Here is a 15,761-nt window from a genome sequence, read left to right as displayed (position 1 = left end):
ACATATCTTTTTATAACGGTGGAGGGGAGATTTATTGGAAATATCAGAGCCACAATGGGAGGAAACTGTATTGAATTATTATTCCTCCTTAACTGGAGATCTCTTGGTTTCTGAATGCTTTTTTTTGTGGAAAAAGAGAACTAAACTGAGGACGAGAATGCTACCTTCTTCAAGATTGTCTTATTTGATAACCGTGGAAACACAAAATTGAGTTTTGTTTGTTGTTGTTGGACGAACTGAATTGAAATGAAGTGAAACCTGATGTGAAGTTATTGCTTTTTGGTCATATGGAACTGGACTGATTTGTAAGAAGTACTTTGGTTTATTTACTTTGCCTCTGCTCAGATGTTACTTTCCAAAAACTGAACTGTGGTGGAGATTATTTCTAATTACTTTTTTGTCATTCGGTTGTTTTGTAGAAAGAAAATGACATAAAAGAATGTGAGGTTTGATGCTGTCTCAGCTGGTATAGAGGAGGTCAAACTGCTTCACTTGACAATAAAGGGCTCTGATCTGATGATGAAACTTGATCAGAAAGTTCACAGTTATTGTGATAAATCCTCAGAGGACGTTAACCCTCGGAACCTCAAAACTCAACGGCGAGTTTAAAAGGCACGTTGTCTTCAAATAAATCCAAATAACTCCATCTGTCAGAGCGTACAGTGATTAAAACTGTGACAGGAGCAAAAGAAAACATCCAGAAACTGTTTGGGAAACATACAGTTAAATATGCGAACCAGTTTCTGACAGAAGAAACTTTCTTGTGACGGATTCTTTCCACTATTATTTTCCCTCTCTGCACATAAAACTCACATTAAACTGAGAACAAACTCTAACTCATTTTTTGTCAATGCAGGAGGACAATAACTGAGGCACAGTTGGTTTCTAGCTCTGGATGACAGATCACCTCTGAGCGCCCCGACTGTCCCAGACTGATGTTACGTAACAGAGTGAGCAGATCTGCGCTGCCCTTTGGACATCTGCATCATCATTATCCGGGACAGCTCGGGCCTTTCCGGAGCGGAGGCTAATTCGTACGTGGAATTAAGAGTCTCGTTCCCATTCCAGTCTGGTAATTAGAATCCATCAGAAACTCATTTGAAACCTGCAGACGCAGATTAAAAAGGTCAGAGATTTTCAGAGCCGCCGAGGCAGACGGAGACAGAGCAAGAACTTCCTGTGAGCCGGCGACTAATCAAGGCTGATACCGATGATTATCCTCGCGGCTTCAGGTCGGGACGGTGGCTTCGCTGCCTCTCAGAGCGGCTGTAATTTCCAAACTCGTCTCTTCTGGGTACACTTCACATTCTCCACTTTGCTCTTGACCTCTCGGATTTCTGTCTTTATTATTACTGGCTCCCAGGAGGGTTTTACTTCACTGTTATCTAAAGCTGAAACTTACTGCTGGTGGCTGCTCACCGAGGAGATTAAACTCACTTTACAGCCAAATTTGACTATAATTTCGGATACGCTTCCACATGTGGAGGCAGAAATGAGTTAAAACTCCTCATCACAGTCGGGGAGCTGGTGGTGATGACTCCACAGTTCAGTGGATTTGACATTTGAGGCCGTTCGTGAGGTTGTTGCAGTTTGGAAATCACAGTGTAGCAGCAACACAGAACTCAGACGTGAATCCAAGTCAAGTTGGACGCTATCTGAGAAAAGTTTCAAGTCAATTTTGAGTCCTTCATTGGAAATCCAAGTCAAGTTCCAAATACTTGATGGCAACTAAAAGTACTCGAGAAAGTCCAAGGTATACTTAAAGTTCCAAAGGTCGAGTCCAGTGGAATGTTATTTGTATCGAGTCTCAAGTCTTCATTGGGAATCCAAGTCAAGTTTCAAACCCTTGATGGCAACTCCAAGTACCTGATAATGTCCAAGTTATGCCTCAAGTCCCGAAGGTCGAGGTCCACATGGACAGTATTTGTGTCAAGTCTCAATAATAAATTCAAGTCAAGTTGGAGACTATTTGAGACAAGTTTTAGTCAGTTTTGAGTCCGTTGGGAATCCAAGTCAAGTTCCAAATCCTTGATGGCAACTCAATGCCTGAAGTATCTGAGAAAGTCCAAGTTATGGCTCAAGTCCCCAAGGTCGGGGTCCACTTGGATGTTATTTTTGTCAAGTCTCAAGTCTTGATGATAAATCCAAGTCCAGTTTTAAGCACATCTAAATCCTTCAGGCGGGTCCCCCTTCAGTGACAAGCCTCCTAGATTGGTATTTAAGACTTGGGTCAAGTATAAAGTCTTTGCAAATAGGTAAAAAATTAAGTTTCTTGTCATATAAGACAAATCTCAAGTTTCAAGTGTGTGAGAGTAAATCAAAGTCCTGCCTCTAGTCTTTTAGAGCAAGTCTTTGTCAAGCATGAAATCATTTTAATCAAGTCCAAGTCAATTCTTCAACCTGTAAACCACGTCAAGGCCAATTCCAAAGTCATTGTTCTGGGTAAACTTCACATTCTCCACTTTGCTACTGACCTCTGAAATTTCTGCCTTTACAACTATGACAGGCTCCCAGGAGGGTTTTACTCTGCTGTTACACTTAGTTTACAGCCAAATTTGACAATAATTTCAGATATACTTCCACATGGGGAGGCAGAAATGAGTTAAAGCTCCTCGTCGCAGTTGGAGAGCTGGCGGTGATGACTCCACAGTTCAGTGGATCTGACATTTGACGCCGTTCGTGAGGCTGTTGCATCTTGTAAATCACAGTGTAGTAGAGCCGTATGTGACACAAAATGCAGATGTAATGATCCGTCACAGAGCAGCAGTGCAGAGAGGAGGAAAATGTCATCTGTCCTAATCGACGGCGAGACAAGTAAATCTGCTCACTGCATCAGTTTGGGCATCCAGTATGAATGACACGCAAACAGAAAGATCCTTTCATCAAATGTTAATGTCCTGTTACTTTTGATTTTGTGAAAGATTTTTGTGAACACTCGTTTAAGTGTAACTGTTCTCTCCACTTCTAATCGTGGTTGTGCCGTTTCCACAGAGGTACATAACTAAAGATTGTACAGAAAAACATGTGACAGCAGCCAAAAAAAACACCCAGAAACTGCTTGGAGTTCAGAGTGTTAAATGACTCATTAGGACTTGTAAGGCAGGTCAGATGACAAATACTCAGATTCATCAAACTTTGTATTCAAGCTCAACAACAATGAGCTCCTCTAAACAACCAACTGAGAATATGAACATAAAGCTAACTGATGCCTGCAAAGCAGCTGAAGGCTATAAAAAGAAATCAAAGTGCTTCCAGCCTGCAGTTTCTTCTGTCTGAGATTTCATTACGAACAGTGCGAGTCAAGAATAGATCTGGAAGAAAACTTTTGCCGGGCAGAGAAGCAAAGTGAAGCTCCACATATGTGCAAAGATTCGCAAATGAGAAGAATGTGCTGGAAGGAGTCATCAGACTGAAACCTCTCCTGTCATTTCATCACTAAAAGTCAACATCTGGAACATCTGGATCAGCCAGAGTGATATTGGAAACAAGATTCAAACTGAGCTCTTTGGACACAATCACCAAAAGCAGGTTTGGATGAGAAAAGGAGCAGCGTTTGAAGAAAAGAACAGCTTGCTTTGGGTTAAGTATGGGGGTGGAGGTATTCTGTTTTGGGGTTGTGTGGCAGCCATTGGCAGGAAACATTGAGCAGATAGACGGAAGAATAGACTCAACTAAATATCAGCACATTCCTGACACAGACGTAATAAATTCACTCAGGAAAGTGGATGGTTACTGAATTGTTAATTGGAACAAAGTCAAGGAAACATTTCTGGTTCAAGATGTTGGCCAGTGTTTGCCGATAGTTCATCAAGCTTCCTTCTCTGCTTACTTTGAGTCAGTTTTGGGATTTGAAACATCCCAACATGCACATTTATCCCCATTTGCGTGTTTGCTGTGCATTCCTAGAAATACAAGAACCTTGAGGAACGCTTTGGGGTTCTATACCATCACCACAGTTAAACATGGTCAGTCGATGAACCCCTACTCTTGGTTTTGGGGTCCAGTTTGGTTGGATAAAACAGTTCTACACCCATAGAGTTTGGGGTTTCTCAAGGGGTTCGAGGTTCCACTTTGAGCCTATTATTTTCTTATTATTGTGAGATATTTTAAACCAGAAACATAAGAAAATCTTTGGACAACACTGCAAATGCTCGTAAATAAAATGGAAATGCAGGCATTATTGTTGGAATTTTAAAAAACCCACACATCTGTCTGCAGAAAGTCAGGCAAGATACCAATTTGCCCAAATACTTGTAATAAAACCTCTTGAGTTGTTTTAAAGAGCTTCATACTTTATTTCTCTAACCTAAAATAATGAGTTTTTTAATTGTTAGCGATAAGGAAAAAACCTCCTGAACTGTGATACACTTGGAATAATGACTTCTCTGCAATGAACACAATTACAACAACACTTCAAAATGTTGGATAAAATGTTGAATAGAGCTTTAAAAAATATAATAAATCAAAATGTGTAAATGTAGGTGTAAAGTTAGGCCAACACATAGCTCTAAGAAACTCCTCTAGTACCCATTTTTGAGGTATTAGAAGTCCCTCATGAAACTTCTCCCTTAAGAAACCCCCAAAGCAAACAGGGTTCTTAAAATATCCCCAGAGGTCCAAGAGGTTCTTCTAATCCTAAGAGAGTGTAATACCTGCTGGATGTTCTGGTGAAACAGGGTCGATCATTGACGGAGGGAACGGCTTCGTCCATCAGAGGATACGACTTGATGAAGGTCAGCGTCTCGTCCGGGAACTGAACTGAGGACTTGTAGTCTGACGCCGGACCATCGCCTGCACAAGTACCGGGCCTGGAGATATCAGAACAAAACAGAACTTCAGATCTCTTCTCCTGATAGCTCCCAGCCATGTCGGACAGAAACGGGTTTTAAACGCCGTCTGCCGCCTCACCTCGGTCGGGGAACCTGTTCGTCGGGTACCGGAGTCCAGGACGAGTCGCTGGTCCTCTGCTCCTTGAACTTTCCGTTGAAGACTTTCTCGATGTCGTCCATGTAGAAGGCACAAACTGCTGAGCCGGGGATGCTGGAGAAAGACAGAGCGAGAATAAGTTAACCCTCTGAACCATTTCACATTTCTACTTACTATGGGCAAATGTTTTAGCGCAACATAAGAGAAACTACACAACCATGACTAGAAGTAGAGTCAACTCAAAAATGTCTCCTGTGATGTATGACACAGTTTAATGCCATAAGAAAGAAAAACAAAAATGTAATTTCTGTGATTGCTTGTTTCACAAAAATGGGGAAAAAAACCCAGAATCAACATGTACAATATTTTTCCAAGTGCCCACAGGTGTTACCAATAGTGGAAAAACAAACAAACTCTACAAACTAAAGATATTGTAATGCTTTTTTCCTGTCTTCTCCATCGACATACGGCCTGCAGTTCATCCTAGTTCAGCTGTATAGTACCTACATTTTTGTCCTTTCACTGTTGGTGGCAACATGCAGAACATATTTATTGTTCTGTTTTTTACAGAACCTGGTGCAGAGGGTTTATTTTTTGGTGACTTTTAAAATGAGACATACAAAATAAAGTGATTTTAAAGAAATATCATAATTTTAAGCTTAGATTTGGTTAAGTTTCCTGAAGGTTTAGACGATTTGTTCGAGGACCTTCAGAAAGTATCCCTCGATTCTTTCTGCTTTTAAAGTTTCTGGGTATGACAAAGTATATTGTTTCTGCGATTTTCTAGAGAAAAAACTGGGGTTCAGAGGGTTAAAGGAAGCTCAGACAACATTCAGTAATGTAAAACCAAACTTTCAATCAAAACTGAAAGCAAAACCAGCAAACTCCGTCCCGAGACTCCGAAAAGCCGGAATGAAGCGAACGTCGGGTCACAGAGCGTTCTGCTGAGTTTCTGACTCACAGCAGAATCCACACAGCAAATCAAACCTTATATAATCCAGACTGAGTGCAAACAAATAAAGTCAGTTCACTGGAGAGTCGTGGAGAGAGGACAGAGCTCTGAGCTGCTGACTGTCATCAACACATGCTGAGCAGCAGCTAATGAGGACAGTCTCCTGGAGTATTACGACGGCTTTGAAGAAAGACGGGAAGACAACGCGAGGAGGGGGATATAAGGAGGAAGAGAGTGGAACCAAAAGGAAAAAAAGCAAAAAAGAAGAAGCATTTCTATGTCTACAGAAAAAGATTTGTCGATCTAAAACAGTGAAGACCCTCATTCACACATAATCACTGAGCTTAATCTAAACAGAAATCTTTAATCTTTAACCTTTAAGCTGACACTGATTGGAGTAATGACTGGACTAAACGTCAAGGGATCCACTGATTACTGGCTTGGCTGATTATCAGATCCAATATTCAGCATTTTTCCAATTATTTTTATAGTTTTTTTTTTTTAGCTGATTCCAATAACATAAATCAATTTAAAAATGTGCAACTTAAGCTCTCTCTGTCTGTAGTCACTCCTGTGTAATCTGAAGCGATGTTCCATCCACAACGCCAGGATGTTCGGTTCTCTTTTAATTAAAAATATGTAAAACAGGTATACCAACAGGTGTTCCAACAAAGTTGTGGCGGCATTTGTGTTGCTCTGAATTTTCACACTAAGATTTTCATTTTTGCTTTGAATAAATCAGTTCCAAATATCTGTTATCCAGCTCCTTGTCTGTAACGCCGCAGACAAAAACAACGTATCGGTCGACCCCTGACTTTTTAAAAAGGTCCTCATTTCCATTAATCCACTTTTGCAAAACAACAATCAGTGTTCAGAAAAGCTGCAATTTACAAAATACGTCCATAATATTCAAAAATATCCACATTTTCTAGCAACGCTTCCAAAGATATTGTTGGTTTCCGGAGGAGGTATTGCCTTTTTAAAAACACCTCAAAATCCCAATAATAGTCACCACATGACCACACTTCTTGACAATGTCCATCCGTTTAAACAATATCTGCAGTTTTCAAATGCGCTAACTTAAAAAAAAGTCTTCTTTTTCCATAAACACTGTCTGATAATCTCCCCACCTTCCAGAGGTCCTCCATAAAAATAGCAATTTCTAAAAAAAAAAAGAAAAAGTCTCAACCCTACAAAAATGTTTCCCTTACAAACACTAACTTTTCTAAAAATTTCCATTGCTGCCACGAATACATTTTGCAAATATGCCCGTCTATTAAAAATGTCTCCCCATTCTAACAATGGCCTCACTTTCTAAAAGTTTCTTTACCCTCCAAAGAGATTCTCATTTTGAAAAAAAAAAAAAAAAAACACCGTTCACTGCCAGAACACATTTCTAAAACCCATCTTTCACTTTAAAGAAGTCCTCCTTTTCACAAACAACACTGACCTCCTGTTCCAAAACACGTCTCGACTGTCCAAAAAAAAAACATTCCAACAGCATCAACTTTTATATTTTCTACAACACGTCTTCAGTTTCTAAAAAAAAAAATCCCTTTACTTTGAAAATCTCCCTTAATCTCACAGTGCAGATCGATCTTGAAAAGCTCCGACATAAAGGCCTCCCAGCTCTCTGGGAGTCGAGTACCTGTTGGCCTGAGTGGTGAAGACTCCGACCACCGCAGGTCTCTGGTTGATCTGCAGCACGTTGGTGAGAGACTGAAGAACGTCGAAGTAGAAGAAGGAATCTCCAGGAACCGAACAGTTCAACCGAGCCTGAAAGCACAACATTAGTATTAATAAACAACAGAGCGGCTTGAGGGATTTTTCCTTCATTTAAACAGGAGTGTGAAGTCACCTTTAGGAAGGAAGTCCAGTATCTCTCCAGGACTCGTGGAGATCCTCCGTTATCGTTCTTACAAACCCGGGCAACTCGAGAAAACACCACCTGGAGACATGGGAATGGACTGTTATCAGGATGTCGAACTGTTTGTTATCAACAAACATCTCACAGCTTAGACACTGACAACATCCTGGACGGGTAATAAATCAAAAACATGTAGACCAGAGAACCAGATTTTGGTGGACTAGAATCGTTGCTACTTTTTCGATTGTCATGTTGGTTGTTGAGTCGTGATATTCACACCGCTGTCAGCAAAGTTTCACTCGACTTTTTTTTCCATCCATTTCACCAAAATGCAGCCACATCGGCGACTTCTTCAACATGATGTCGGTTTGTTTGGACTCTCTGTGGCCCATTTGTTTGTCTTTCTGGTCATTTTGTGGACTTGTGCTGCCTTTTTGCTGCTCTTCGTATTTGTTCTGAGTAATTTTGCACGTCTTTCTAATAAAACAATTTTCAGTTTATCTCTTTTCTAATAAGACAATCTTGTTATGTCTCTGTTTCTTTGGTTTTGTGCTTGTTTGTGTTCATTCTTTGACTCTTTTACTAATTTTTAATTGCTTTCTGGTCACTTTGTGTCGTGGCACTGAATCATCATCGTTTTGTGTGTTTGTGTTGCTGTTGTGTGGCTCTTAGTCTTTGTTTCTTTGTGGTTGTTTTATCTCCGTTTGCATTTATTTGTGTTCATTTTGCATCTCTTTGAAGCCATTCTGTGTATCTAAGAGGTGATCTTTTCTCTGTTTGTACTGATTTAGCATCTATTTGTGTTCCTGTTTTATCTTTTTCTAGTCAAAGTGAACTTTATGGCCAGTATCTCTACATGTGCAGCACATACAGAGGAACTGAAACGCCATTTCCCAGAGACCTCCCCTGCACAAACACAAAAACAAACAAACAATATATATATACAAAATTACAATTACAAAGTATGAATACAGTGCAAATAGTACAGGTTTGCAAAATTGTATCTGTAGCAGCATACTGTTAGACACCAGAACGACTTATTTGATTCTGTCTTTGTGGTGGTTTTGTGTGTCTTTGTCGCAGTTTTTTTGACTTCTGGTGTTTATTTTGAGTCACTTTATGTCTCTTAATGTGTTCTTTCGTCTCTCTTTGACGCGGCATCAGTTAGTAATTCTATATTTTTTGTCAATAATGTTAAATAAGTCAGACGTGGCAGTCTCTATTAGGTTGGACCAGTTCAATGTTGTGAAAACATGGGGGTCTTCACAAGTAGTCTTTTCTTCCTGCTGCCAAAAATAGTGGATTAATCCTGGAAGGCTGTTGATGTAGAGCTTGTGGAAAATACCACTGGAGACGGAATATTGAGAATTTGCTCAGATGCAACCCATCGACCAACCCATCGACCAGTCCACCCGGAGACTACACACCAAAAAAAAAATCATTTCAAACTTCGAGTGGAATCGTATCGCGACTGTATGATCACAACATTCTACTGCTTCTCCTCCTCCAACAACTAGGAGAAGCAACCGTTTTCCACTTGTGATGCCCATCACTTCCACTGGAAACATATTAGAAATTGACCTTGCACTGCCGGTGTGACCAGGAGGAATGAAAACAGCCGGTTTCGGTTTTCATACGAGCACCAGACTTGGGAAAGTTTTCCAGTTTTAACATCTCCTTTACTATTAGAGGCAAACATTCACAGACACACACAGGTACCTTGCCCAGGGCGGTGTACTCCACTGCGATTTCACTCAGGAAAAAGTAGACGTAGTTACCATAGTCGATGGCGTGCAGAAAGTGGGGCTCTGCAGAGAGAGAGAGAGAGAGAGAGAGAGAAAGAAGGATACGATTATCTTCTCCCTCCATTTTCGGTCTCTGCTCATATCTCCCTTCACCGTAACCTTCAGTCTGCGCTGCTCAACACAACCCTGCAGTTATTGGGTGATAAAAGGCTGCTTCGCCCACTTTTACTTCACGGTTACTGACTTCCTAACTTCCCCAAAATGCCTTTCAGAACCCCACAGAGAAGAAGTTTCTTATGACCTGTGTGCTTCATTAAACTGCAGCCTGTGAGGAATATTTACACGACGGCCGTCAGGATTCAGAAGTGACTGGAGATGCATTAAAGTCCTGCAGGACCGCTGGATGCTGAGATTAATTAATAGGTGTTCTGCACGTTGCAAATTGGCCACTCGAGTTCTAATCATTTAATCTATATAATTTCAAATGTAATCACGCATTCTCTGAGGATTTCTTATTGAAATCCATTGACAAGGAATTAAATTTAATATAAAGTGAAGCTAATGACGGCACTTGAAGCTAAAACTGTTACTTAAGCCACTAAGCCTCCAGTAGTTTCTGGGATTTCGTTGCTACTGTCGCATTTTTATTCACTGTTGGCTCATTGTTCACTGCAATATAAAGTCCTGCACCTCTACAGAAACAGCACTATAGTGTCTAGATGTAAAGAGAACTTGAAATAATGTCATCTGTGCAGTATGATGCAGTTATAATGCTGAAAAATCTGAAAAGTACAAGTCACATTTCTTTAAATATTTCATTAACAAAAAAATGAAGAACCAAAAATTCATTAAACTGTCGCCTCTACATACTGTAGATACTTCACTCCATGCAGTTGTAAATAATTTCTGTACTTAAATCCTCTCTGCTCCGTGTAAACACAACCTGCACCAAACACAACTCTCAATTTTTCTCACGACTGTTTGTTGCAGATGTGCCACTAAAAGCTTCAGAGTTTCTAAAGAATCTTGTTCATGGACAAGGTTTACTTTTTCATCTACTTTTAAATGACACACGTAAAATAATGTAATCTTGATAAAATATCACCATTTTAGGCTTAGATTTGATTCATTTCTCTTTACAGAACCAGAAGTTGCACAGGACTAGTTCCAAGACCATCAGAAAGTTCAATATCTGACAGTGTCTGGTTATAACAAAGTTGTAATTTTTGCAGTTTTGTCAAGACATCATTGGGGTTTAGGGGTTTCATTGTCAAAATTACCCAAATACACTGATTGGCTACTGAACTCAACAAAGCTTGAAGGCTCGTGTTGACAACAGAAACACCACTTTGTTACACAAAGCCGACATAAAACTCAACTAAGACTTGTTTTGCAGAGTTGTGGAGAAATAACACAATCTTCCAAATGTTTCCTTTCAACTAGATGTTTTTTTTTAACCTGCTGCCCTCACAGACCGACAACCAGCATATCGTGCGGACCACAAGGTGTTCAGACAGCTATTTGGTCCTCGGGCTCAGCTGTGTTTCTGCACATTTAACTGGAAATGTCATTACGGATACAACACCAAAGTCTCAGTTTAGATTTCAGCGGGTTTACATCATGGTGTCTACAGTAAAGGTCTGCGAGAGGAGAGCAAAGGGAGACACAAAGGATCTGAAGTCTTCACTGTTTTCCGAGTAGGGCTGCATGATGTGTGTTGTTTCAGCATCAGCACTGTGATTCCAAATTCTAAATTGAATTATTTTGCTATTTTTCTGCTTGATGCAAAAAGTAAATTTGCACAGTTCTCATTTTCCCCGACTAATCTACAAGAGACTTACAGAACATCATGTACTCCGAGTCAAGAGATCTCGGAGTTTTCTTTAACTTTTTTTTTTTTAAAAGACAGTTTGTTGACGTGCAGGGTTCACTTGTGCACAGAGAAACCAACGAGGAGCAGGAGGGAAACACTGTAAAGGAGGATTTGGTAGCAGAAAGAAATCAGCTATATGGAAATGTTTCAGCTACAGAAAGGAAGCTGTTGCCCGAAAACAGGAATCCTTTGTTTGATCATTTAAGTCAGAACCACAAAGCTCCATATGACGTGATCTGAACGTCATCCACAGCATATAACTAACATATGGATGGACATACAATAACAGCTCACACTCAAAAGAAAGTCTTCATGGTGAAAAGCTATGATTCATCTTGTACTTAATGCTTCCTAAACAGAGTTATTGAAGTAAATAAGTGAGGATTCCTGCATTTTTTTAACACTGTAGTTCATAAAAATAAAATATTGTCACTTTTCTTCCAGTATTCTGCAGCCCTATATATTTGTCACTGGTCTTTAGTTTGTGAATTTACCTCGGAGCCACTTGGAGTCGTATTTGACGGTCCTGAGGACGGGTCGGCCGTCTCCCAGACTTCTGTAGATGACGGCGTCGCTCGCCAGAAAGTCCGTCATGGTGGCCGAGTAGAAATCTCCACCTGAGAAACAAACAGTGTGTTCTGTAAAACTGAACTCCAGTGTTGTGCTAAATTGAAGGAATTACGTTTAAAAATATTCAAATCCTGGCACTTCAGTCTGTTGGAATACGTTTCTAGCTGCAAAATAAAATGAAACCTCAAAGATAAGCTAATGTAGACATATGTTATAGTAATAGGTTGTACAGTTTTATTGCACTGGCCTTTGGTAAACTGTGACTATATAACTGGGTTTCTTCTGGCTGAGTGCGTCTTTAGGGGGTGACTACACATAACAGTAAACATGATGACTCTGCGTTCCTTATTTGACAAAAAATTCTGCATTTTCCTATAACTTGGGACCATTTGATGAACCCAGATGTCTATAATGCTGAGTAAATAGCACTTTTATTCTCAGCTTATAGGCAAAACCCCATAATATACACGAGTCATTGGTGCTATTTGGGTTTATTTGCTCTAAAATTGAGCAGTAAAATGTGTCTTTCGTTGCTAAATGTCTTGTTTCTTCCATCCAAGTATACAAGTATATCTCTATTAAAGCCAAGCATATCCCTGCATGAATGTGATGAATCAATCTTTATACACATTAGTAAATATTAGTTTGTATGTAGCTACATAAAAAAGAAACAATTTAGGATATAAGTTATGCAGTGTGTCTGGTCCAGAGAGAAAGAGGAAGTTAAATGTGTGGTGCAAAAAAAATGGCCTCCGCTGAGCCAGAAACACAGTTTATGTTCTATGTCAATTAAAAAGATGTAATAAATACGCGTTGGAAGCAGTTCATATCTTTAAGAGTTGTTAAGTGTTTTGATCAGATGGTAATCCTCCATCACGGTTGAAATCTGTTGGTGAAGCTTCACTTTAAAACACCCTATCACTAATCCAGCTGCAGTTATATTTATAAGTAGCTCTTATGTGTTTGTTCCAGGAGGTGAAGTCGACTCACCAGCAAATAGTCCGACGTTGGACTGACCGGACTCGAAGGGACATCGAGCCTGACCGACCACTTCCTCGCCGACCTGCTCCAAGGACGTCATCTGAGAAGAGAAGGCATTAAAAACATTACTACTAATATTACTATTAATAAAGTAGTAATCACCATTAACAACACATAACCAAGCATGTGTGTAGTCCTAATGAGCAGGTAGCCTACAGGTGAGATCATGGAAAACATGACAGGCTCGGTTGGGTCGTGTCAAAAAGCAACAAAGCAGCTGTTTTGACTGAGTTATAAATAAGTTTTATTGTGTGTGATAAGCTGTGATTACTGGTCCATGAACTCAAACACCAGGATGCAGGTCCTCCTATGCACTCAGGACCTGTGAACACAGCGTGTAAAACTTTAGGGTGCATTAACTCATGACTTTAACACAGAGTTACAAAAAGGCGTCCTGCAGTGGAAGGTTGCAGGTTGGAGTCGGTTGGTTGATTAATGCACATTTTTGGTCGTGCAAGTTGGCTGTGATAATAGACTGGGTGTGTGCGGGTATCTACAAAGACATGCTACAGTTATTTTTACAATCTGCATGCTGTGTTACACCACAGATGATCGTATGCTGCAAGTTGCTGTGATTTATTCCTCAGTGGAGCTGTGTGTCTGAAGGTTACGGCCACAGTTCGGCCTTGTATTTTAGCTTCATGATAATTTGTGTACAAGACAAGTGCTGTATATATTACTGACATTTGTTCAAGGTGGTTTAGCAAAGTTATTTTTGCCTTGGTAAAGTTAATTATAAAGTGTCTGACCAATTTATTGGTTTGTTGTTGATGTCGGCGTATCAAAGATATATCCGTAAACATGTTTCTGATATAAAGGTGTATTTTTACAGAACATGATGCAGAAAAAAGAGGCTTGAGAGCCATTAGAAACAGAACCATCTCGTAGTTTGTCCAGCAGAGTTCGCTCCGTCTCCATTGTGTTTTGTACTCTCAGTTACAGCATCGGCTAGCTAGCCTGAATTCCTCGTAGCGTCCCCCACTGATTGGTGATTTGACAATATTTTTATGTCAGGGGTTTAAATATCAATAATAATAAAGGCAGATTAACTTATACCTTCCCTCATGGGACAATCAGTTCTAAATTTATTGGTATTAATCAAACCATTTTTTGGAAAAATATTCTTTCCGTATGTGCTAGCTATTGATAACATTGCAGTTAAAGTAAGAGCAACATCAAAATATGGCGTCATTTATAAGTATTACATTTTAAGCGAAATTTACTGTAATTTTCAAGTTTGTTGTCAAGTCCTGACTTATAACCAAATTTGAGGGATCTTCACAAAAAATATGTGTTTATATATATGTATATAAAATCACCCAGTTTACAGATTTATTTTATTTTTCTGTGAAGTTGGTATCGACTTTGGCCCCAAAAATCCAGCAAACACCCTTTATTGGTATTACTACATTCAGCTGATGGTGTCTCCTTTGCGATGCTAACTTCTGGTGATTCCCTGATGTTCTCCCATCTCATCTCATGTACCAACTATTGGTGCTGAAAACAGAATCATGTGGGATACAGGGCAGTTTTGGTCGTGGGAAAGCTGAGCGGATTGTTTAATTTTAGAGGGGTTGGCAAACAGTTACACTCGTTATTCGAGGTTTGGGGATGCATCTCAATGAAAAGCCACTGTAAAGCCATTTCATCGAGTCACCGAGTTCAAGCTTGATCATCAGATGTGTGGTAATTCTAACTTGGGCAGAGAGGATGATAATGCTGCTCATCAGCCGGTGTCAGTCAGCATGCTATTGTACCTGAGCTAATAATACACTCATATCTGCTGCCTGATCTGTTAATAAAGCACTAAAGATGCTGCCAGCGATACAGATGGGCTCAGCTCTGCTAAAAAAAAATTAAAAAAATCACAATTTCACCTGTTTTTGTTCCGACTCAGTAACTTCCCACAGAATGAGAAACAAACACCTTCATCACAAAGTTCGACCTGAGGCTCGTGGAGTAAGAGCTTGCTGAAAACCCGGCAACCCACCTTGATAACGCATTGACAGCCTTTTTCACGGCGGCGTATCTCAGTTAATTATGCCGCTGATAATGTTGTAGCTGAGCGGATAGCAGTGTGATAATATTTCACTGTCAGCTGCGTCGATAACGCTGAAGCTACATTAGCTGAATCGCTAACGGAGGCTCCCTGAAAGGCCTCATAAATACACCTGTCTGCTGCTTTCACCCATCGAGACCTTCCTGCCGGCCTCGCTCTCTGTTTTTAATTCCCCCCTCTACCTCGCTCGACCTCGCTTCATTACTCCACTTTCTATCGTCTCCTAACCGGACAACTCAGCAGGACACACCGAGGTCGGCTGAATCCTCCTCAAATTAAATCAAACATCCGGTCGCACACTTTAATTATCTGTGTCGGCGTCGGCTCGGCTGTCACGTACAGCGCCGGTCGACCTTCATTTCCACCGGGATCGTCTGCTGCTGTTCGGAGACGCTCGGACACGATCAATTAAAACCCTCAGCAGGACTGGACGTGTCTTTACTCAGAGACAACAGAGCGTTCATGATGAGCTGCTGCCCGGCGAATGAATGACGGAGCCTGAAAGCAGCTGCCTAATGGGGGTTTACAGGAGTCATTATGATCCTTAGAGTAAAGTAACAGGGAGAAAAAGGATGTCAGGTGTCTCTCCGTTCGCCGAAATGTCAACTTTTCAGGATCGAGGGACCATTTTAGTGGCATGATTTTCAATTTTTTTAACGAATTTTAGCATTTTCTCCCCCATGGGTGACCATGAAACCTATCAAATCTTTAAATCCGTCATCAGGGTG

At 40.4% G+C, this 15,761-nt stretch overlaps 1 protein-coding gene across 1 annotated transcript in view; it reads right to left on the bottom strand.

Annotated features, from left to right (window-relative positions):
- LOC103366830 (semaphorin-6D-like) overlaps positions 1-15,761 on the bottom strand; it is a gene marked incomplete at its 3' end in the record, with an annotated part of 206,374 nt that overhangs the window by 31,112 nt on the left and 159,501 nt on the right. Inside the window, exons 9-15 of the mRNA XM_008294670.1 lie at positions 12,924-13,014; positions 11,858-11,980; positions 9,465-9,553; positions 7,737-7,826; positions 7,527-7,654; positions 4,909-5,040; positions 4,653-4,808 (exon numbers count right to left, since the gene is read on the bottom strand). Coding sequence (XP_008292892.1) covers positions 4,653-4,808; positions 4,909-5,040; positions 7,527-7,654; positions 7,737-7,826; positions 9,465-9,553; positions 11,858-11,980; positions 12,924-13,014 — 809 coding nt within the window. The remainder of the gene's footprint in view (positions 1-4,652; positions 4,809-4,908; positions 5,041-7,526; positions 7,655-7,736; positions 7,827-9,464; positions 9,554-11,857; positions 11,981-12,923; positions 13,015-15,761) is intronic.

The sequence above is a fragment of the Stegastes partitus genome, unplaced genomic scaffold (genome assembly GCF_000690725.1).
Source record: "Stegastes partitus isolate 25-593 unplaced genomic scaffold, Stegastes_partitus-1.0.2 Scaffold985, whole genome shotgun sequence".
NCBI lineage: Eukaryota > Metazoa > Chordata > Actinopteri > Pomacentridae > Stegastes > Stegastes partitus.
Note: the sequence above shows the minus strand (reverse complement) of the source record. Positions and strands in the feature narration are given on the sequence as shown.